The following is a 23,445-nucleotide window of genomic DNA, read 5'->3' on the forward strand; positions in this document are numbered from 1 at the left end:
TGAAGTTTGTATACAGAGATACCTATAAAGTGAAGTTCTAAAAGGCCAATTCTGAACCACTGTATGAATACAGAGGTATTCGTATAAGAATTCTTATAACTGGTGTAAGAAAGAATGGGCTTAGACATGAGGCAGTGGCCAAGATGATAAAGAAAAGCATCTTGGGACGCACTCAAGGCCAAAACTGCAACAAAGCAGAAGTGGACAAAGGATTCAGAGACTGGGAGACTGATCCTGCAGAGGAAGGGCACTGCAGTAGTCAGCCAGAGCTCTAGTTACCCCTGGAGACTGGCTACACCATCAGGAACCAGCCAAATCCCTGAGTTACCCCCAGAGATTGGCTATACCATGAGGAACCAGCCACATACCTGAGTTATCCCCAAAGACTGGCTACACCATCAGGAACCAGCCAGATCCCTGAGTTACCCTCGGAGACTGGCTACACCGTCAGGAACCAAATGGAGCAGCGCCAGGGTCGGGGTCCAGCAAAGAAGCCAAACAGTGCTGCCAGGACAAGGTGGCCGTGGAGGCTGACATGGGGGCCTGTGTACACTGTGAACAGTGTAGGCTGGAAACTCTCCCACAAACCTTGAATCTCCGCCTGCACAAGGTGTGGGTGGGAAGCTGGTGCGGAGCCCAGAACATTCTCAGGCAGTAGTAACTGCAGGGAACACAGTTAGAGTCACATGCAGGAGAGCATCTCTCTGCCAGCACGTCCTTAGAGGCTGCAGCTACAGGAGTGCCAGGTGACAACAGGAAACAGTGCTTACCCTAGGGGCTCAGGACATAGTACTGGGGTGAAGATGCTTTGCTTCCATGCGTGTGACCCCAGTCATGTCTCTGGTGTTCCACCCCAGTAACACATGGTCCACAGACATGGCCAGGAGCAACTCCTAAGCCCCCAGACTGGAGTAGCTCTGAAGCACAGCTGGGTATGGCCCCAAACAAAACAACACAGATAGCACTGTCCCCTAAACTCCACCTCAGGGCAGGCTCTATCTCATTACAGAACTAGTCAGTTTCAGAGTTTCAGGGAAAACAGAAAGACAACAAAGGAAGGCCAATACTGGGGTGGGGGGGCAGTGGGGGGGCGGTGGTGGCTGATGCCCCAATCCACAGACCACAGAGAACTCTGCATGAAAAGCCTCAGCAGCACCCACATGTGACACAAAGCCTGAAGCATAGGCCAGGGGCAGAAGCGCTGAGTGTGTGAACCTTAGCTCCCCGGCCTGCACAACGTAAGACGGCAGGTAGCCCTCAGGCTGCAACAGACACAGTGAAGAAGTAGAGGAGCTCATGAAGATTAAGGGGTGAAATAACTGTCAGGAAGAGTCCCCAGTACACAGCTATTCTTACATATAGCCCCTCAGATGATGACTCAGAGTGACCGTTGTGCTGTTTAATGAACTGAAAAAAATATATACAGACATCTAATAAAGAAAAAGTATGAGGGAGACTGGGAGAATTGCAAGTCACATGACTGAAGACCCTGGGTACTTAAAAAAAAGTCACTGAAGGCCTCCGAAGCTGAGTGACAGAAGCCAAGGAATTAATAAATGTACTCCAAGGTAAGGTCCAGGAAATCATCAATAAAAAAAAGAATATGGGAGAGAGATACTGAAATGAAAAGTTACTACAGAACTATGAGGTGAATTAAAGAGAAACAATTTCTAAGTTATAGGAGTCCCCAAGAACAGGACAGAGAGATAAATAAAATTGGTCAAAGGAATTAGCTGAGAACATCGCTAATCTAATGATTGAATCATATATCCAGATATAAGAAGCTCAAAGAATTCAAGTTAAAATAAGTCCAAAGAGAAATACTCAACGTGTTGTAATTGATATGACAAAAATCCAAATATAAAGAGAAAATCCTTCAAGTAACAAGATCAAAAAAAGAACTTACATATAAAGGATTACACATAAGATTCCCGTAGATGGATCGAATGAAACCCTATAAATCAGAAGAGAATTGTTGAACATAATAAATAAGATGAATGATATAAACAACCCAACAAGAGTACTCTACCCAGGTAAGCTGTAATTCAAATTTGAAGAAATGACATAAAGCTTTATGAACAAGCAACAGTTAACAAGGTTCACAGCCATTAAACAAACTTTGCAAAAATTACTCAATGATCTTCTATAAGAGGCAAAAACAAACAAAAAATACCTTCACACTCATAATTCTACAAAATGATAACAATGTGTTCCTTTATCTCAATAATATCAGTTAATGTCAAGAGCCTGAACTCACTCATCAAAAGGTAGAGTGACTAGCTGGATCAGAAAACTAAACTTTTTTCTGTTGAACAGTCATGATGAAAGCAGTTTGACAAAAGACTGGAAAACAATTTTGCAAATAGCTGTCTTTTAAAAGGCTAGGACAGTCATACTTACCTAAGACAACACTGACTTTGAACTTAAAATGGTTATAAAGATTTTAAATTTAAAAAGGGACAAGTATATTCATTATTTAATGATCAAGAGATAGACATAATAGGACTTCACACACATAAGCATGTGTGTGTATAATGTAGAACCATCAAAGACTTACAATGCATGGAGGTAGAGAAACAGCACATAGCAGGTAAGGCTCTTGACTTGTACACTGTGATCCTGGACTCAGTCCCTGGCATGACATAAGGTCCCCTGAGCACCTGCAGGAATGTTCCCTGCACACTGAGCCATGAGTAAACCCTGAGCACCGCAGGCTGTGACCCATTCACCCCACCCAGTTTATAAATATGCTGCTAACATTTATAAATATTATAAAAATTTATAAATAAATGTGGGAAGATAATGGCAGCAATACAATAATCGTAGCAGATTCTATCTTACCACTAGATATGTAAACCAGGAGGAAGGAAGGGAAGGAGGTAGGGAGGGAACAAGATAGACTGACTTTGGTTATTGGTCCCAGCTCTCATCAGTTTATCCTCTAATCATGGGTGCATGAGCTCTCTAGCCTGGACATGCCCCTCCATGCCCTGAAACCCACACAAGCACATGCTGGGAATCCCGGGGACCCCATCCTTCTGCCCTGTGCTTTCAGAGCCCGCCCCTAGGCCAGGGATTGTCCCAGTTCATGTCAGTCTATCTCTAAACCCAACACTACGTGAACACACTAGTGTCTACACAAAGACAATTATTACATATACTTCTTACAGTGGGGTCAGGGAAGATGTGGCATTGCTATTTTTAAGACCATATATAGTTTTAAATCTTTTGGTTAAATCAACTCAGGAAGTAGCTGAAAATCTTCAGAGCATATTCAAACAATACTAAGGGTAAAAAATAAATAAGTAACTTGAACAGCATATGCAGTATTAGTGGCTATCTGGTATAAACAGCTCAATAGATCAGTTCTCAAATAACTGGTAATCCAAATCCCTGCCACCAACACCCATAAAACTCAAAGAACAATAGGAACACTAGGGAGCTCAGCTGCAGTTGCTGATTGGGACAGAAATCCAGGCAAACCCCCAAACCTATCAAAACACTTCCGCTGGTCAATGAGGACCTGAAACCAATGCTAGCTGCATTGGTGACAGAAATTTAGCAAGCAGTTTCTAAAGAAATTAAGCAATTACTAGATAAGAAGTTCAACCAACTCAATGAAGAACTTTTTCAGAGGATTAGAGATTTCATACATATAAAATCCAAGGAGCTAAAGAACACTCTACCAAGTCATAATAGCAGAGTCTCATAGAAACAGACAAATTTGAGACAAAATACAGGACAGCAATAATAAGTAAGTAAAAAAAGAAAACGCTTAAGAAAGAAATAAAAGACCATCTGAGGAAGTGCGAAAATATTCCATGCTCTTGGATCAGAAAAATCAAAATGACCACCCTACCTAAACTATTACATACATTCAATGCAATCCTTCTTCACATTCAGACAACATTTTTTGAGGTCTCACAAAAGTCCATAATAAAGTTTGTATGGAATCAAAAAAGACCCTGAACATCCAAAACCACACTGAGAAAAAAAAAGAAACTGGGAGTATCCCATTACCTAACTTGAAACTATATTATAAAGCCATACTGAACAAAACAGCATAGTATTACAATAAAGATAGGCTCACTGACCAATAGGTCAAAATAGAATAGAATATCCAAAGACAAACTCCCATGTATATAATCAGCTGATATTTGACAAAGAAGTTGAGGACATGAAATGGAGTGAAGACAGCCTCTTCAATTAATGGTGCTAACAAAACTGATAATCACATGTAAAAAATTAAAACTGGATCTCACACCCTACACAAAAGTCAACTCAAAGTGGATCAAAGGCCTTGAGATCAGAGTAGAATCTATAAAATGTACTGATTAAATATAGGCAGAATGCATCAGAAAATAAAGATTCTGGAATCATGTAACTTCAAGACTGAGTCAAAAGGAAGAACAATACACCTGGAGAGACCAATCAATAATATGACAATTAATATAATAAAGTATTCTCAAAAACAAAAACTCAAGCACAGATGTATTTACTAGTGAGTTCTTTCAAACCTTCTAAGATCTACTTCCTGTTCATCTCACATGTCAGTCTCTTCCAGAAAGTTGAAGGAACAGGAATTCTCCAGAAGAGTTTCTATGAGGTCAATATTACCCTGCAAGGAAAAGCAGGCAGAGATATCACTAAAAATAAAAATTATTGATATCCTGATATCCCTGATGAACATAGATTCAAAGATCCTCAAGTTCTCAATAGCCAACAATACATTAAAAATATACACCATGATTAAATCAGATTTATGCCAGGAATACAAGGCTGGGTTAATACATGCAATTTAGTGAGAGACACTACATTGATATAAAAAAATAAAACCATAAGATTATATCAATAGATGCATATAAATCACTTAACAAGGTCTAATATCTTTTAAACAAATGGAGCTAAGAAAGCTGGTTAGCCACATGAAAAGAGTGACTCGATCCCTATCTCACACCATTCACAAAATGATGAAAAACATTTGAGCCTAAGTCCATAAAATAATCCAAAGAAAACATAGGCATAGCTCTACATGATATTGACTCTATGAGTGTCTTTAATGACTTAATGCCACTGGCCAAGAAAATAGAAACAAAAATGAGCAAATGGAATTAGATAAAATTAAAAAGCTTTTGCACTTCCAAAGACATGATACAATTTTTTAAAAGACAACTTTGCCAGGGAGAAAAATACTTGTTCTCCACACATATGACAAAGAGCTAATATCCAAAATCTATAAAGAACTCTCAAAAATTATCAAATTCCCCCCCAAAAAAATCATTATCCAGAAATCAGAGGAGCTGAACAGATACATCTTCAAGGAAGACCTACAGATAACCAATAGGTAGTTCTGAAGTTTATTTCAAAAGTTCTGAAGGCTAAGTACTGCCAAATGGGAGCTTGGTGAAAAATTGAAGTCATTTAGCCATTGATATACTTCCTGAAAAATACTGTCTTTAAACAGTTCAAACTTCATAAATTGCATAAAAAGCAAGGGACTTGAAGAAAGTTATAAAGTGAACTGCAGCAATCAACTGAGAGGGCACAGCAAGGTCATAATCAATGAAACAGAATTGAAAGAATATTACATTTTTCTAGAGCAAGTAAAATTCGGTTCACGAATAGAGTTTAGAATTTTTAAGACATGGAAATTTTTACTTTATGCAAACAGATTAACAGTCTAAGCAGTTGTTAAGGACCTTTACGAAGGAGTCCAGTATAACTTTCCATTTGAGACCAATTTCCTCTATTGTATGATCTCTAACCCTAAAAAAATCCAGGACTATTCTCTTACAAATATAAATCTTGAAAACAGTAAAATGGACTTTTTAATTTTACTTACATGCGGGATAGGGAGGGGTTTTGGGGGACACTGGTGGAGGGAGCTGGGTTCTCTAGTGGTGGGTGTGGTACTAGAATGATATCTCCATGAACACTACGATTAACAGTACCATAAATCCTGGTACTCCAATAAAAATTCTTTTTTAAAAGAACCTGTTAACTTGATTACAACTTGGTTGCTAAGAAAAAATTTGTTTATTCTTTTTCTGCCTGTGACCATCTTTCTCAGATCTGCCTTTAATTCACTTTGCAGAAACACTTGACATTTGATTTTTAGGAAGAAATGACTATACAATCATTATGCAAACTTGTTTAAACTATGTTTTGTTTAGTCATAAAGTTTTAGAAGGTGTAGAGGATAGATTACATAAAGATGTACTTCAAAATTGAAGAAATGAAACAAATGAGAATCAGGACATGAACTACCAGAACTTGTGGGACACAGGTAAAGCAGTGTTAAGAGAAAAGTTTATAGCCCTGCAAGTGTTTATCAGGAAGGAAAAAGAGCTCACATAAATAGCTTGACTTCACAGCTTAAGATCTTAGAAAATGACCAACAAAAGGAGCCCAAACCAGGCAGGAGGAAATAAATAAAAAAAAACTTAGAGCAGAAATTAAGAAGCTGGATTCCTCCCCCCCCAAAAAAAATTCAAAATATCAATGAAACCAAGAGCTGGTTCACTGAAAATATAAACAAGATCGATTAACCACTAGTAAAACTCATGAAGAAAGAGAGAACCCTAATAAACTCAATCAGAAATGAAAGGGGGGGATCACAACAGAAATGACTGAAATTCAAAAGATCATCAGAAATTACTTTGAGAAGCTGTATACCAAGAAACAAGAGCACCTAGAAATGGATAAATTCCTGGATTCTTATAACTTCCTAAGGCTGACCCAAGAAGATTTGGAATACCTAAATAGACCTATCGCTATCAAAGAAATTAAAATGGTAATCAAAAGCCTTCCCAAAAACAAAAGCATAGATCTAGATGAATTCACCAATGTATTCTTCCACACCTCTAAAGAGGACCTACTGCCAGTCCTTTTCAAGCTTTTCTGGGAAACTTGAAGTAACAGAAAAACTCCCAAACAGTTTCTATGAGGGACATATCACCATGATACCAAAAGAAGACAGAGACAAAACAAAAAAGAAAATTACAGGCCAATAACCCTGATGAACACAGAAGCAAAGATCTGCAACAGAGTATTAGCAATTAGAATTCAACATCTCATCAAAAGGATCATACACCATGACCAACTGGGATTCATCTCGGGGATGTGCAAGGATGGCTTAACATTCGCAAGTCAATCAAAAGTAATTCATCATATCAATAAAAGAAAAGATAAAACATATGATCATATCAATAAATGCAGGGATAGCATTTGGCGAGGTCCAGCACCCGTTCATGATGAAAACTCTCAACAAAATGGGAGTTCAAGGAACTTTTCTTAATATAGTCAAAGCCATCTACCACAACCCCATGGCAAGCATTATTCTCAATGAAGAAAAACTGAAAGTCTTCCCTCTAAGATTAGGGACAAGACAAGATTGCCCTCTCTCACCCTTCCATTCAAGATAGTAGTGGAAGTACTTGCCATAGTAGTTACAGAAGAAAAGGATATTAAGGGTACCCAGTAGGAAAGGAAGAAATAAAGCTCTCAGTTTACATATGATATTATACTAAGAGAACCCTAAAGACTCTAGCAAAAATCTCCTGAAAACAATAGACTTATATCGTAGATTTCCAGTTTACAAAATCAATATCCAAAAGTCTGTGGCTTCCCTGTGTGCAAATAATGAACAAGATGAAAGTGATACCGAAAAAACAACCCCGTTCACAATTGTGCCTCAGAAAATCAAGTACCTGGGAATCAGCTTAACAGGTACAGGACAAGGACCTGTACAAAGAAAACTACAACACGCTGCTTTAAGAAATAAAAGAAGACATAGGAAATGGAGATACATCCCCCTGCTCATGGATTGGGAGAATTACATTGTCAAAATGGCAGTACTCCCCCAAAGCATTATACAAATTCAATATTGTCCCTATATAAATACACAAGACATTTTTCAAAGAAATTGATCAAACACTCCTGAAATTCATATGGAACAATAAACCCCCACGAATAGCTAAAGTAATCCTTGGAAAAAGAAGATGGGAGGCATCACCTCCCCAACTTCAAACTGCACTACAAAGAAATACTCATTAAAACAGCAGGGTTTCGGAATAAAAACAAACCCTCAGACAAATGAAATAGATTTGAATATTCTGACACACACTCTCAAATATGTGATAACTTAATCTTTGATAAGGGAGCAAGAAATGTGCAGTGAAACAAGGAAAACCTTTTTAACAAGTGGTGCTGGCAAAACTGAACAGCTAGATTAAAAAAGAGATTAAAAACTCAGACCTCTATCTAACGCCACGCACAAAAGTCAGATCAAAATGAATTGAAGAACTCAACATCAGACCAGAATCCATAAGGTACATGGAAGAAAATGCAGGCAAAACCCTCCAGAATATTGAAGTTAAAGATATCATCAAAGATGAAACACCACTGACCAAGTAAATGGAAGCAAAGATAAACGAATGGGACTACCTTAAACCAAGAAGCTTCTGTACCTCAAAAGAAATAGTGACCAAGATACAAAGACAGTCCACAGAATGGAAAAGGTTATTTACCCAATACTCTTATGATAAGGGGTTAATATCAAAGGACTGGTTAATATACAAAGGACTGGTTGAACTCTACAAGAAAAAAAAAATCCAACCCCATCAGAAAATGAGGAAATGAAATGAACAGAAACTTTCTCAAAGAAATTTGAATGGCTAAAAGGCACATGAAAAAATGCTCTTCATCACTAATAATCAAAGAGATGCAGATCAAAACAACAGTGAGATATCATCTCACACCACAGAGACTGAAGTACATCCAAAACAAGAGCAACCAGTGCTAGCATGGATGTGGGATGAAGGGAACTCTCCTTTATTGGTAGCAGAAATGCTGATTGGTCCAGTCTTTTTGGAAAATAATATGGACATTCCTCATAAAACTAGAAATTGAGCTTCCATATGACCCAGCAATACCACTTCTGGGAATATACCCTGGGGGCCCAAAAACACACAGCAGAAACACCATCTGCACTCCTATGTTCATTGCAGCACTATTTACCATAGCCAGAATCTGGAAACAACCTGAGTGCTCGAGAACAGACAAGTGGATAAAAAAAAAATCCACTGTGGCACATCTACACAATGAAATACTACACAGCTGTTAGAAAAAAATGAAGTAATGAAATCTGCCTATAAATGGACATAGTATCATGCTGAGTGCAATGAGTCCGAAGAAGAGGGACAGATATAGAATATAGAATGGCTGCATTCACTTGTGGTATATAAAAATACACATAAGTAGAAAACTAATATCCATTAGTTTTAGGGGAAAACAGGGTCTAGAAGTACTGGTCAGTGATTGGAATCAACCACGAGTATGTGTGGGGCGGAGGGTAGGTAAGATAGAGAAGGGATCAGTATGAGAATAATAGAATAACAGGTGGAAATGATCACACTGGACAAGAACTGAGTGTTAAAAGTAGGTTAAGGAATATACCGGATAACCTTTCAGCATCTGTATTGCAAACCACAATGCTCTAAGGGCTGGGGGGAGGGAGAGAGAGAGAGAGAGAGAGAGAGAGAGAGAGAGAGAGAGAGAGAGAGAGAGAGAGAGAGAGAGGAAAAGTGCTTCCCTCAGAGGGTAGTAGGTGGGAGGGAAACTGGGACACTGGTGCTGGGAAATGTGCACTGGTGGAGAGCTGGGTGTTGGAACACTTCATGACTGAAGCCAAATCATGAGCAGCTTTGTAAGGGTCTATCTCACAGTGACTCAATAAAAATATCTTTAAAAAAAGATACTAGAGCTAGAAGTCCAGAAAACAAGCAGATAGGAAGAGAACAGACTCCAATCACATTCATTTTGTCTTCATCTTAAGGAATATGAAGAAGTCTCATGATGGAACTAAGCGTACATACCTGGCTAAAAAAACAAAGGAGGGCACAGGAGCAGGAAGAATGGCTGGAGGTCCAGCTCCTGCCTAACACCAAGAGGTCAATTCATACACAGCTTCTTGAACTGTGAGTTGAACTGTGGGGCACATAATGGAATGTGGAGGCAATCTTAAAGTAAATCAATGATTTTACCAGTAAAAATGCAAAAAAAGGAAGAGAAACACTCAATAGAGCAGTCTACAATGCCAATAGGTAAATACACACTTGACCAGCATTTAACTGTCATTTTCTCTGATAAATGCAGAAATTAGGTTCCATTCAAAAAAAGACCGATATAAAATAATGTCCAATTCTTATATTTAAACAGGTATTAAAATATTTTCCTTTGAAAAGTTAGCAAAATTATTACTTAAATGTGTTTCTGATTCCACTACTTTCATCAGAAGTAAAGTAAACAATAGGCCTATTTGACTAGAGGTCATTTTCCTATAATGCAGACACACACAAAAGTAGTCGTTCTTGAGCTGGACTTACTTACAAATACTCCGACAGAAAAAAACTTGTCTTTAAATTGCAATTGCTGAGATTCCATAGACAGTTAAGAAACCCAAGAAAGCAGGAAATATTTCTATCACCTTGAAGGGCTTTACATTTATTTTTGAGTATCTCACGATGCCATCTCTATTACAGATTCCATAGCCTAAGAGATAATGCAGATAAACCAATAATTACTATATATCTTTTTGCTGACATAAAACTGATTCAAATTCATCCCAATAGAACAGATAAAGTAGGTAGTAAACAGAAGATGAAATTTCCCCCATAAATCTTTAAAATAGGACCCCACAGGTTGAGATCTTTTCTTTATTTTGCCATCGAGTGCATTCTTTTTAAAGACTGATCCTAGTTACTCCTCATCAGTAGCTTAGCTTCTTATTCTCGTATTTTTATCATTAGATGCAGCAAAAACAATCTCTTTGAAAAGGGCAAGGAAAAAAAACATTCCTTTGAAATAATTCTAAAAGTTTCTCTAACTTAAACCCTAAAAAGAAGTAACTTTGGGGCAAGGGAAGTGGGTGAACTGGTAATGGGTGTGGTGTTGAAATTGTATGTATGGGAAACCATCACTGAATTACACAGAACCTCAATCAATTAAAAAAAGTAAATAAGCACATATGCTGTCTGAGCCCATGTGCTGCTTGCGCCCACGTGGCCGCGCACATGCGGTGCCCAAGCACATGTGTCGGCCTGCATCTCCCCTCTTGAGGTGTGTACTTTCACGCTTTCGTGTCTAGAGCTAGGATGTGTGTAGAGCTCTCTCCACCCTTGGAGAAGCCCATGTTCTCTCTTGAGTGCGTTACTCTTACTGTTCCTCTCTCTCTCTTATCCTTTCCTCCTCTCCTCCAAAAACCTCTAAATAAAGTCTGTTAACTTTAAAAAAAAAAAGAGGAGGGCAAGGAGGAGGAGAGGGGAGGAGGGAGTAGGAGGGGAGGGGAGGAGTGAGTAGGAGGAGAGGGGAGGAGAGAGTAAGAGGAGAGGAGGGAGTAGGAGGAGGGGAGGACCGATAGGAAGGGAGGGGGAGAAGATGATGATGACAATGACATATTCAAAATACTGAGAAAAATAAGTTCCTTCCATATCCAGAAAAAAACTATCATTCAAAACTGAAAGTGAGAGGCCAGAGTGATAGTACATCAAGTAGGGTGTTTGCCTTGCACATGGCCGACCCATGTTCAATCCACGGCATCCTAGATTCTGGTCCCTTGAGCACCACCAAGAGTAATTCCTGAGTGCATAATAAGGAGAAACCCCTGAGCATTGCTGTGTGTAGCTAAAAAGAAAAAAAAATAACTGAAAGTGAAATTACATTCTGTTAATCAAAAATGGAGAGAATCTGTTTGTTGCAAACCAGTTTTATAAGGAAACTTAGGCCAAATTAGTGATACTAGTAATTGAAATCCACATTCAAAATTACAGCAATTTTAGTAAAATCCATCATTTTGACAACTAAAAGTGACAAAGCTTAATAGTATAGTTCTTATTATTTCTTTTCTGAGTTGATGACAAAACCAATGATATAAGCATCAAAAACACAATCAATGTAAAGGCAACCAACAGACAGAGAAAATATCTGTAAAACATAAATCTTATAAAAAGGCTACAGCCATATAAATAACTCCTACAATGCAATAACAAAAAGCCTATTTAAAAATTCACAAAGCCTGGGCCCAAAACATACCTCCATAAACTCAAGAGTACAGAAATAATATCAAATGTCTTCTCAGACCATTATTTACTAAAATTTGAGAAGTTAATCACAAACAGAAATGGAGATCTAACTAAAATACCTAAAAATTAAACAGCTTACTAGTGAACATATCCATATTGGATATGCCAAAAACAGTAACAATAAGTCTCTCAATGAGAGACGCTACTGGTGCCCGCTCGAACAAATCGATGAGCAACGGGATGACAGTGACAATGACAGTGACTAGTGAACAAGTGGACCAGAGAGATGAGAGAGAAAAAGCAAAAGATTTCTGAAGAAAATAAAAAGAAAATAATAAAGACACAAACTACAACTATGTGACACAGCAAAAAGCGGTGCTAAGAGCTATGTAAGCATTCATCAGAAAGGAAGGAAAGGCCCACACAAATTAACTTAACTGCACAGCCTAAAAAACTAGAAAAAGCCCAAAGCAAGCAGGAGAAAGGATATCATAAATCTTAGAGAAAAAAATTAATGAACTGAAATTCAAAAAAAAAACTCCAAAACCAAAAATCTAAAAGATCAATGAAATCAAGAGGAAAAATCATGTACAAAGGTCAAAGGATGAAAGAAAAGAGTCTGTTTGAGATACTGAAAGCAATTCAGAATAACTGCAATACTGTGAGGTGTGAGTAGTGAGGCTAATTTTCAAAAAAAGAAAAGGAACAATATCAGAGAAGTTGTTGAAATTAATATTAAAGACCTGGGACCTTAGTCTAGTGGCAAATTTGGAAGCCATAAGTTTGTATGTAGAGTGGGATGTTACAATCTTTTTGTTTTAAAACTATTTCATTGAGGGAAGCAAATGTCACTCAGCATAACAGCACTTGTTTTTTATGTGTGAGACCCTGAGTTTAATCCCAACAACACAAAAGACGAAAAAAACAATCCACCATTTGGCAGATCAGACTGATACCAAGACTTAAATCAAGAGAGTAACAGGAGGACATTGCATATTTTATATTAGAGTAATTGTGGTGTGAGTTAAGGTGAGACAGAAAAAATGATTTATTTAAGAATATACTGGAGATAGACTCACCAGGAAATGGGTAGAATTCATTTCTTTGTTTGTTCCCTAAATATTTATAGAACGTCTAATGTGTGTCAAGCATTGTACAATGACCAGAAGACCAGGAGATTCAATCCAAAAGACAGTTTGAACCCCTTTCCTGATAGATGTGAGACCACAGAAAAAAAGACAGATACCAAATACAAATTATAAAAATAAATGCAACTGTAACAGATTACCAAAGGAGAAACACTGGATGCTTTTTACAGGGGAATCTGACCCAATCTAACTGTATGGTGAGTTAGAGGAAAGCCTGAGAACATAGCATTTTTACTGCTGTCAAAACTTAAACTGTAAAAACTATTTTAATTGTACAATTCAATGAGACCAGTACATTCACAACATTAATAACCATTACCATATCTAATCCCAGAACTCATTCTTCACCCATTGCAAATTGCACCCACTAAAATAGCCCCCTCGTGGGACCTAGGAACCACTGCTGTCTTCTGTCTTTCAGGATGTACCTACTCAGAGTGTTTCATCTCAATAAAGTCATAAAATACAAGTCTTGTGTCTGGATTCTTTCTCTCGGTGCAGTGTTTCCAATTGTGATCCATTTTGGATGATCCATGCATAAACACTTCATTCATACTTATGACTGAATACCATTCCATTGTAGGGGAATATTTAGGGATATTTTAATCCATTCTTGGACATTTGGGTGCTTTCCATCTTTTGTGAATGACTATGGATATTCATGCAAATTTAGTCTGAACACACTTCCTTTGGCTATATACCTACGAACAGAGAATCTTGTTCATATGGTAAATCAACATTTAACTTGCTGAGGATCTATCAAATTGTTTTCAGTGACTGAGTCATTTCCCACTAACCCAGCAATAATAAGAGGGTTCAAATTTTTCCAATTCTTATCAATATTTGTTAATGACCATCTTTTCCATTATAGCCATTTTAGCCATGCAAATCAGTATGTTATAAGGGTTTTTGCTTTCCGTGACCCTAATGATAACAAAAGTATTTATTCAGTAATCACTGGCTCTTTGTTCCTATATCTACTCTGAAAAAGTCTTTTGGTCATTTTTAGATTGAGTTGTTTTATTCTTGGAATAAAAACCTTTTATGTTTTGGATACACAACTTTATCAGACACAATTTTCAAGTATTTTCTTATTATTTGAATTGTCTTTCACTTTCTTGACACTATCCTTTAAAGCTCAGAGTTAAAATTCTGATAAAATCTGATTATCTATTTTTGATGTTTTAAATTCTGATAAAATCCAATTACATACTTAATAAATAAATGAAATGAAAGGGCTTCATTTTAATCTCTTGATCCACATACCTGTCCTTATGCAGGCCAAACTTTAATTTGATGACTGCAATTTAGTACCAACTTTTGAAATTAGAAATTTAGACCTCCCTCCCTACAACTTCATTCTTCGTCAAGATTGTTTAACCTATTCTGGGTCCTTATGATTTCATATAAATTTTATAGCTAGTTTTGCCATTTCTCTAACACATAAAATGAGCGCCATTGAGATTTTAACAAAGATGTGTTTTTAATCTGAAGATGGTTTGAGGGCTTATCATCAATCACAACTATAGTAAGCTTTCAAATCCATGGACTAAGGGACTCTTCCATGTAAGTCTTTATTTTCATCCAGCAATGCTGTGCTGTAGTGATGTTTCAGTGCACTGAATATATTGTGTGAAAAGGGAAGGGGGTGATCTGGGATGGCAGTTGGACTCAATGTTTAAGTCTCTAAGTCAATGGTTGCTGGTGGCATCTTAGGCTAGGAAACAATGGCAGAGAAAACAAGGAGGGAAGATTATTTAACTTGGTTTAAATGGATTTATACTTAGTGCCTAAGAGATATTTAACTCAGAGGGTTAACAATGCTTATGTTTTGTATGAAACATAACATTTCAAAGCAGAAAAATAGATTTTGTTAATAAAAAGAATAATGGCTTTAATATACTTTTGTGCTATTGTGTTGTTTTCTTGTATTAGGCAAGAATTGCATTCAAGAAAGGATTGTATTCATAAGAATATATTTGAGGTTTTTCTACCATTGGGTAACATTAATCCTTCATATTTACCTCTTATTCTTTTAATTATTTTTGTGCTTGTGGCTACAACTGGCCTACTACTGGCAGCTCTGAACTCAGGAGTGACCCCTGGCAGCACTCAGGGTACCTAATGTGGTACCAGAGATTGAACTGGGGTCAGTTGCATGCAAGGCAAGTATCTTAACCTCTATCTCTCTGGTCCCTAAATTCTCCTTTTTAATGTTCTGTAATTATGGCAAAAGTCAAGTATAATATACATTTAGCCATGTATTAAGGTATTTTTCTTACAGGCTTCCTTTATCATTTATCTCATCCTCATCCTCCCTGCCACATACAACATGTGAAAGATGCATAATGGGCTTGCTCTTCAAGCCCATGTTCTCCTTTGAACAAATACCCAGCTTGCTTATCTCCGTATCACTTCCTTTTTACACTCTGGAGAAAGTGTTCTCTCCTGAATACACACTTCCACTCTTCCACTCCCCTCACATCTTTCAAAATAAGTTTCATTCATAAAACTATCTTGTTTTACTAAATAAATAAATACGCATAATGGGCAATATTCGGTTCTTTGTCAGCTTTTTAGAAAGTGGACACAATGACACTAATGTTGCAGTGAGCCAGCGATTTGGTCTTTGCATCACCTTAAAAGGTAAATTTTGCATATTTATTTACATATTAACTTTTAGCAAGAAGTACTTGTTGCATGCTATTCTCCAAAAAATTTATAAAGGGTATTATATTTTATTATTTTAAATATATACCTTATCTTATTGTAGTTATTATTATTAGTATGATTATAGTAATACTACTGTTTATGGTTTTGATGTCAAAGTCAAAGGCACAACCCCCCCACACACACACACCAAGGTGCCCATGGCCCTCGCCCACACTCTATAAGTCACCTCTAAACTACCTCATCTTGTCCCTTCCCCCCCCACTATGCTTGGCAATTTGTCTTCGTAATCCAAGAGCAAGAGTATGTCACTGATATCCTTTATTCCCTTATTTTGCCTCTATACACCACAGACAGGAGAGATCAGCTAGTATTTGTCATTCTCCCTTTGACTAATTAATAGGAAGGTCATCTTATTTTAAATTACTTATCTTTTAAAACAATCTCTAATGACTATGTTAAGCTAGTCATTGGGTAAACCTAAAGATTCTTAAAACTCAAACTAAAAATTAAATATATAATATGAATTTATAGTAAAATATCAGCATACCAATGATTAAACAAGACCTGAATTGGGGCACTATCTTATTTACTGCAGTCATATTGCATAGTAACTATATAAAATGAGAAATTATATACATCATATAATACTATTAATGAGAGGGCTGATTTTTTTTATTAAATGGCAAGAATACAAGCATCAGTAAAATACAGTAGTGTTCAGGTTGTAATATCAACATTAAATCCATCTGTGGACAGAAAAGGTAAGAGATTTAAGAGACTTTAGAGGAAATAATGGAACATGACTAAACTTATTATTCTATATTATATATAGTTATTATAGGCAAAAATAAATAAAATGGCAATTAAGTTGATTGCAATACTTTAATATTTTAAAGAAAACTTATTTAAATACAGATTTAAAAAAGCTCACGTTCTAAACACGGATAGCATCACCTACCTTTCTAAAAATAGTAGGGCAAACACAATTGTAGAAAATGTGTGTTATTTAGAGGTACATTACTATGGGTTTTTTAATGCTGACATATTCTTACTATCTGCTGCTTTGAAGTCAGATTATGGCCTGGAAATTATGTCAGGCTGATTCCACAATGGAATGTTAGGTCCCAGGCAAGTACTGGTAAACTGTGCCAATTTTGGCATAACTTCTCAAGCCATGAAAGTATGAATCACAAAGAAAATTTTTAACCAACCAATTATTTAAGTATTGAGAAAGGAAAGGAAATCCATTTTGTAAAAATACTTTTCCTTCTTTTTATAATTTTCTTTATTTGATTTGGATAGTTGACAAAATAATATTAATAGTGAAGCAAGCAGATTTTACACTCACTATTACTGCGTGGATAGAAAAAGCCATATGCATTTTTGGCTAAAAAGACATTTCAGATCACTGCAATATGGCAGAGTAGAACAGAAATTCAGAGGCATAAGGTACATTCAACATTGTTAAGCATTCAAAGATAAATGCAATCATATAGAAAAAAATCAGTTTTTAACTTTGACCTTTCCCAAGGATGTGAAGAATCTTTTTGCATGTCAGAAATCTCTATAGCAAAGATTCCTATGAAAGAGAAAAATTATGCATATTAATATTTTCAACTAAATTATTTTAGTATGTTTAAATAACGTATTTTATCATTACTTTGGCAATATTTAATATTTCTCCCAAGTTTCTGTGAAGGAAAATAGACACAAACATTTTTTTCATTCAGTTTTTAGAAATAGACACATCCATACCAGGGAATAATATTCAATATGAACAAGGAATGGATTATTGATGGATGTAACAAATTGCATGAATATTGTAGTATATTAAAATGATAATCTCAGAAGGTCACATAATATCACATCACACATTATGTATATTACCACTATGTAACCTATGTAACCTTCTTAAAATGAGACAATGCCACAGATGGAAAGAAAAAATTAATATTTTCCAAGGGAGAGGAATGGAAAAGGGACAGACTCTGAGTAAATTAGGATAAAACAAAAGTGAGGGTTCCTTGGCACTGATGGAAGAACTCAACATCTAATTATAGCGGTGATGTATGTGTAGTGCATAAACTAACTGCATACACCGACACATAAATGAGTGCATGTAAGAACTAGTAAAAATCTGAATAAGGTTTAGGGATCAGTTGTGTTATAGACTGGTAGTATGGACTATAGCTTGTACTGTACCAGTGTCAGTGTCTCATATATCATGTTATTACTGAGGAAACTTTGGGAAGGATGTATGGGATTGTCTTGCACTGCTTTTTACAACTACTTCTGAGAATTATGATCCTTTAAACAAAAATTAAAGCAAAAGAAATCCATGGAACACCATACAATGTAATCCATTTTTTTAGGAAAAAAAAAACCATGCAAAGCAACTAATACATATAACAGCTTGAATAAACCTGAAATATATTATGCTGAAAGTCCTTCACTAGAGGCTACATGTATGATTCTACTTACATAAGAACATGGAAAAGTGAAGCAATAAGGGCCTGAATCCTATCAGCAGGGAGGGGCAGGGGAGGGGGAAATCGTTTTAAGCAACAGATAGGAAGTGCTATCATTTGAATATAATAGTAAAAGGTTATGCAAAAAAGGGAGATTAAGTGCTTTAATAAAAATAGTAAAAAATAAGATACAAACCTTCCTGAATATCCAGAAAAAGTGCAAAAGCAAAGAAAAATCAACAAAAATTGAGAAAGAAATATAATAAAGCTCACAAAACACAGCTATCATAATATACCTTGTTCTATTATTCGTCCTAAAGTTATCTGTTCTAACTTTGACATGGGCTGGAGCAATAGCACAGAGAGTAGGATCGCCTTGCACACAGCCAACCCCTTGCACCCCTTATGGACTGGACCCCTAGGTACCGCCAGGATTAAGTCCTAAGCACTGCCACTCTCGGCTTCCTCCACCCACCCTGCCCCCAAAACCCCAAATCTTCTGAATTTGACATATTGAAGACAAGGAGTTTAGCTTTTTTAAACCTGTTTTTAAAAAGGATTTCAACAAAACTGAAGGCATGAAATCCAAATCACAACAATCAAACTTAAAATGTGCCTGCTGGATGGGAGGGAAACTGGGAGCTTGGTGGAGGGCAGCTGATGACACACGGGATGGAATGGAGCTGGAACAATGTATGCCTGAAACTCAACTATGAGTAACACTGTAAACCACTGTGACTGAATAACAAAAAAAAAAAATTTAATAAAATAAAGAATTTCAAAATTGCTTTTGAAATAAAATTCAAATGAAATGAAATAAAATTCAAATCCATATTATATTTGAGGTGTTTAAAATTAAATACTTAAATAATAAAGAGATGGAAGATTTACAGACAAATGACACACAAGTTTAAACTCTAATGCCTAAATAGACATCAGGGGGCAGGAGCGATAGCACAGGCGGGAGGGCGTTTGCCTTGCATGTGGCTGACCCAGGTTCGATTCCCAGAATCCCATATGGTCCCCTGAGCACCACCAGGAGTAATTCCTGAGTGCATGAGCCAGGAGTAACCCCTTTGCATCATCGAGTGTGACCCAAAAAGAAAAAATAATTAAATAGACATCAGGTCCCTACTCACTCCAAAATAAATTAAATGCATCAGAAAAAGACAGTCTATAAAAACCGCATTCTACAATAAAGATAATACAGAATTCAATATACAAATAAATAAAAAGGAAACTACCTATATAAAATAAAATACAAAGAAAATATAAGAACTAAAAACATATCAATAACAGATTTAAAACCAGTATTCTTAGTAAAATAAGTCAAGTGGACAAAAGTAAACAATATTTTAAAAGACAAATAAAATTTTAAAGGTAAATATTTTTGACAAAGTTTTCAAGTGCAATGAACTTTTCACAAAATATGATTATTGAAAGTACAAAGGAAACAACAGTAGGTTCATAAAATATAAATATTATATTTTCTAATAAAAAACAGCAAAAGAAATAAGAAATGAAAACAAACACAAAAAGTCATTTTCATTGACCATCAAGATATTTTCTTCTATCACACAATAGATAAAACTGAAAATATAACTTACAGAATTTTTAAATATAATGATAAAATACTATCATAATTTTAGTCATATATTTAAAGCAATTATCACGGGAAAATTAATAATCCTAAAATCTACACCAATAAAGATGAATGTTAAAATTGGGGTAAGGGTCAATTACATGGTAGCAGATGAAAACTAAATTTTCAGTGGATACCATAATGAAGCATATACAAATACTGAACTATAATGCCACCACTTGAAGTGTATAGTATAAGTCAACAATAAATCAGTAAAAGTTTTAAATAAAAAGTAAAAATAAATGCTAATAAATTCCTAACTCAAAAAGACCGTAGATAATCCAAAAAAGTAAATGAAAAAATAATACAGTAAAAGAATATTAATAAAATTAATTAACTAAAGAAAAGTGGTGGATCAAATTGTTCTATCAAATGCTGGTTCTCTGAAGCAATGAATTAAGTAAACAAAACACTGGCTAAAGTAATCAAGAAACAAGATGTACTACAAGAAATAGTAGTACACATATCAAGTAGGAAAGGACAACATATGCAACAATTGATGGAGAAGAATTAAAAATTAGTAAGATATTATATTAGTAACATGTATGCAAATAAATCTGTAATCCTCAAGAAAACAATTTTTAAAGGAGTTTAAATAGAAGGCTTGAAAAATAAATTTCCAAAGGAAAAATTTTAAAAATTATAAAAAAAAATACGACATACACATTATAAGCAATCACACATAGACACAGACACATACATAGAACCAAGGCTTTCACCAGATTTGTGATTCCAAAAATAAATTCAGTCAAATCACCAGGTATTAGATATATCTCAAATACTTCCCCCCAAAAGTAAATGAAAACAAATCAAAATTCTCTTTAAAACAAATACAACATTTATGTCTAAGCTTGATAAAGTTAACACAAAAATAGCAATTATAAACCAGTATCTCTGTGACAATTGATATGAAAATCTAGCACTGTAGTAGCACTGTCGTCCCGTTGTTCATCGATTTGTTCGAGCAGGCACCAGTAACGTCTCCATTTTGAGACTTGGATAAAATATTGGAAAATACTAAGAAAAATCTCTGGTGAAGAGGGGCTTATGCCACAAATTAAAAAATGGTTCAATGCTCTAAAATATGGTAATATTAACATAAAATATTAATTTATGAGATAAGTTAATATATATCTTTATATGTTTACATATCTAAGTTATATAACTAAGTAGTTCTCAAATTTAAAAAAAGTATATTCATAGATGCTAAATACATTTGACAAAATTTAACACTCATTCATAATATCAAATCTTAAGAAAATATACAGAGGCAATATTTCTTTAATATCAAATGAAATTACTTCAATACTAAAGGACATCTTATTTAAAGGGTAGGTTGCTAGATACATTTCCACCAAAGCTCAGAATCAACATAGGGACGCCCAATTTTTTACTTTTATTTATCATCATTCTGAAGTTATTGACATAATTAACCAGAGAGTTAATTAAGCAGATTTAAAGCAGGAAAAGAAATCAAATCATCTGTTGATGACTGTGTAGTGTGCATGGAAAACACTAAAGAATCACTGTAGCAAAATAATGAAAATATGGTGCTCAGTAGCAAGATCATCCTGAAGCATAAAAAGCATTTTCAGGGTGTCATCCGAGTGCTGGTGGTGAGAGACGCCGGGAAGGAAACGTGAGCTCCCTAGCAACCAGGGGCAGCCCCTCCAGGCCTCTGGCGCTGGGGTGAGAGCTCCAGCTCAGGGCTAGCCCTCGCCCCAAAAGTGCACTTTGAAAGTAGAAAATTTAGGGTGAAACCTCTTCTTAAAAACAACACAAAGATAAAATATTTTAGGAAAAAAAACTCACAAGAAATATTTGAAATGTACATAAAGATATAAGCCATTTCTGAAAGATATAGAATGACCTTCAACCAACAGAAAGACATCTTAACAAATGTTGGGCTGCCTCAAAATTATCAATAAATTTGTTCTCCCCGAGTTAGTTTATAAATTTAATATGATCTCAATTTTTTTAATCCAATGAATGTCTATCAAGATGGAGTTAGAGAGGTTGGCCCTAAAGCTCATATGGAAAAAATAAATGAGAAAAAATATTAATTAAAAAACAAACAAATAACATAACATGATACTGATGCCCAAGGACAGTAGACACAAGGGCCAGGAAGATTGCTCCATAGTTGAAAGCCTGCCTCATGAACTGGGGGAGAAGGCAGATGGAATAGAGAAGGGATCACTAAGAAAATGATGGTTGGTGGGATCGGTCAGGACAGGAGATGTGTGCTGAAAGTAGATAAAGGACCAAACATGATGGCCTCTTAGTATCTGTATTGCAAACCATAATGCCCAAAAGTAGAGAGAGAGTATGGGGGAAATGGTCTGCCAGGGAGGCAGGGGGTGGGTGGAAAGGGGGCTGGTATACTGGGGAGATTGGTGATGGGAAACGTGCACTGGTGGAGGAATGGGTGTCTGAACATTGTATGATTGTAATTCAAACATGAAAACTTATAAATGTATCTCACGATGATTCAATTAAAAAAAAAAAAAAGGGCTGGAGCAGTGGGTAGAATGCTTTCTTGCACGAGGCATTCAATCCCCTGCACCCTGTATGGTATTCTAAACTCACCAGAAAAGAGCCCTAAGTACAGAGCAGGAAGTGAAGGAGGAAGGGAGGGAGGGGGGGGAGAAGGAAGAAAAGAGGGAAGGAGAGGAGGAGGAAAGGAGGCAAAGGAGGGAGGGAAGGAGGGAGGAAGAGATGGAGAGATGGTTGGAGGGAGGGAGGATGACTAATCTGTTGGTTATGCTGGATGTGATTCACACCTGATTCTAAATTCGGTGACTCCTTACTCTACTTGCAGTCTGTTTTCGGACACTGATCTTAAGTGAAGAATGAGTCCTTTCATTAAACATTGACTGGGATTGATTTTTCTCATCAACATTATAAAGTAAGTGCATTGAATGAAAGGATTTTATGTGATATTTATGTGATGTCTTATGAACTTTAAATTACACAACTGGTAGCATGAAACTGATCATGTCTGGCTAGAATGAAACTATTTCTACCGCAGAAATTGGTAAGTGCTACTAATTAGGGTTTCTTAATGCCCTCCTGCTTTTGGGCAGGGAAGACAGTTTATAAATATGCCATCAGATCAGTCCTTCAAAATTTAAACTATTAGGATTCCACCACAATTAAAATAGTGTGGAATCGGCAAACAGGCCCAAAGAAAAGTCTAGAAAGAGACTTCAATCAGTGGAACAAATATTGTTAAACAAATGATCTTAGGACAATTGAATATTTATTTGAAAAAGATAACATTAGATCCATCCCTCACATAACGTAAAAACAAAATCCAAATGTAGTAGAAACTTAAAAAAACAAAACTACAAAATAATCATTAACAAATTCGTCCATTCAGAAAAAGAATTCTCTAATTATAAGCAGAAATTCAAACGTGTTAAAGAAAATTA

At 36.0% G+C, this 23,445-nt stretch overlaps 1 protein-coding gene across 10 annotated transcripts in view; it reads right to left on the reverse strand.

The window, feature by feature from the left end:
* Positions 1-4,523: 4,523 nt before the first annotated feature.
* The window catches only part of TSGA10 (testis specific 10), a 132,545-nt gene continuing 113,623 nt past the window's right edge, over positions 4,524-23,445 (reverse strand). For 5 of the 10 annotated variants that reach the window (XM_055123512.1, XM_055123511.1, XM_055123509.1 and 2 more), the window contains one exon: positions 16,514-17,480. In XM_055123512.1, coding sequence (XP_054979487.1) covers positions 17,456-17,480 — 25 coding nt within the window. In that variant the 3' untranslated portion in view covers positions 16,514-17,455. Of the gene's footprint in view, positions 4,619-10,385; positions 10,552-16,511; positions 17,481-23,445 lie in introns of those variants that run through there. The other 5 variants (XR_008627461.1, XM_055123505.1, XR_008627462.1 and 2 more) reach the window with 5 other exon arrangements.

Source organism: Sorex araneus, chromosome X (assembly GCF_027595985.1).
Source record: "Sorex araneus isolate mSorAra2 chromosome X, mSorAra2.pri, whole genome shotgun sequence".
In the NCBI taxonomy this organism is placed as follows: Eukaryota; Metazoa; Chordata; class Mammalia; order Eulipotyphla; family Soricidae; genus Sorex; species Sorex araneus.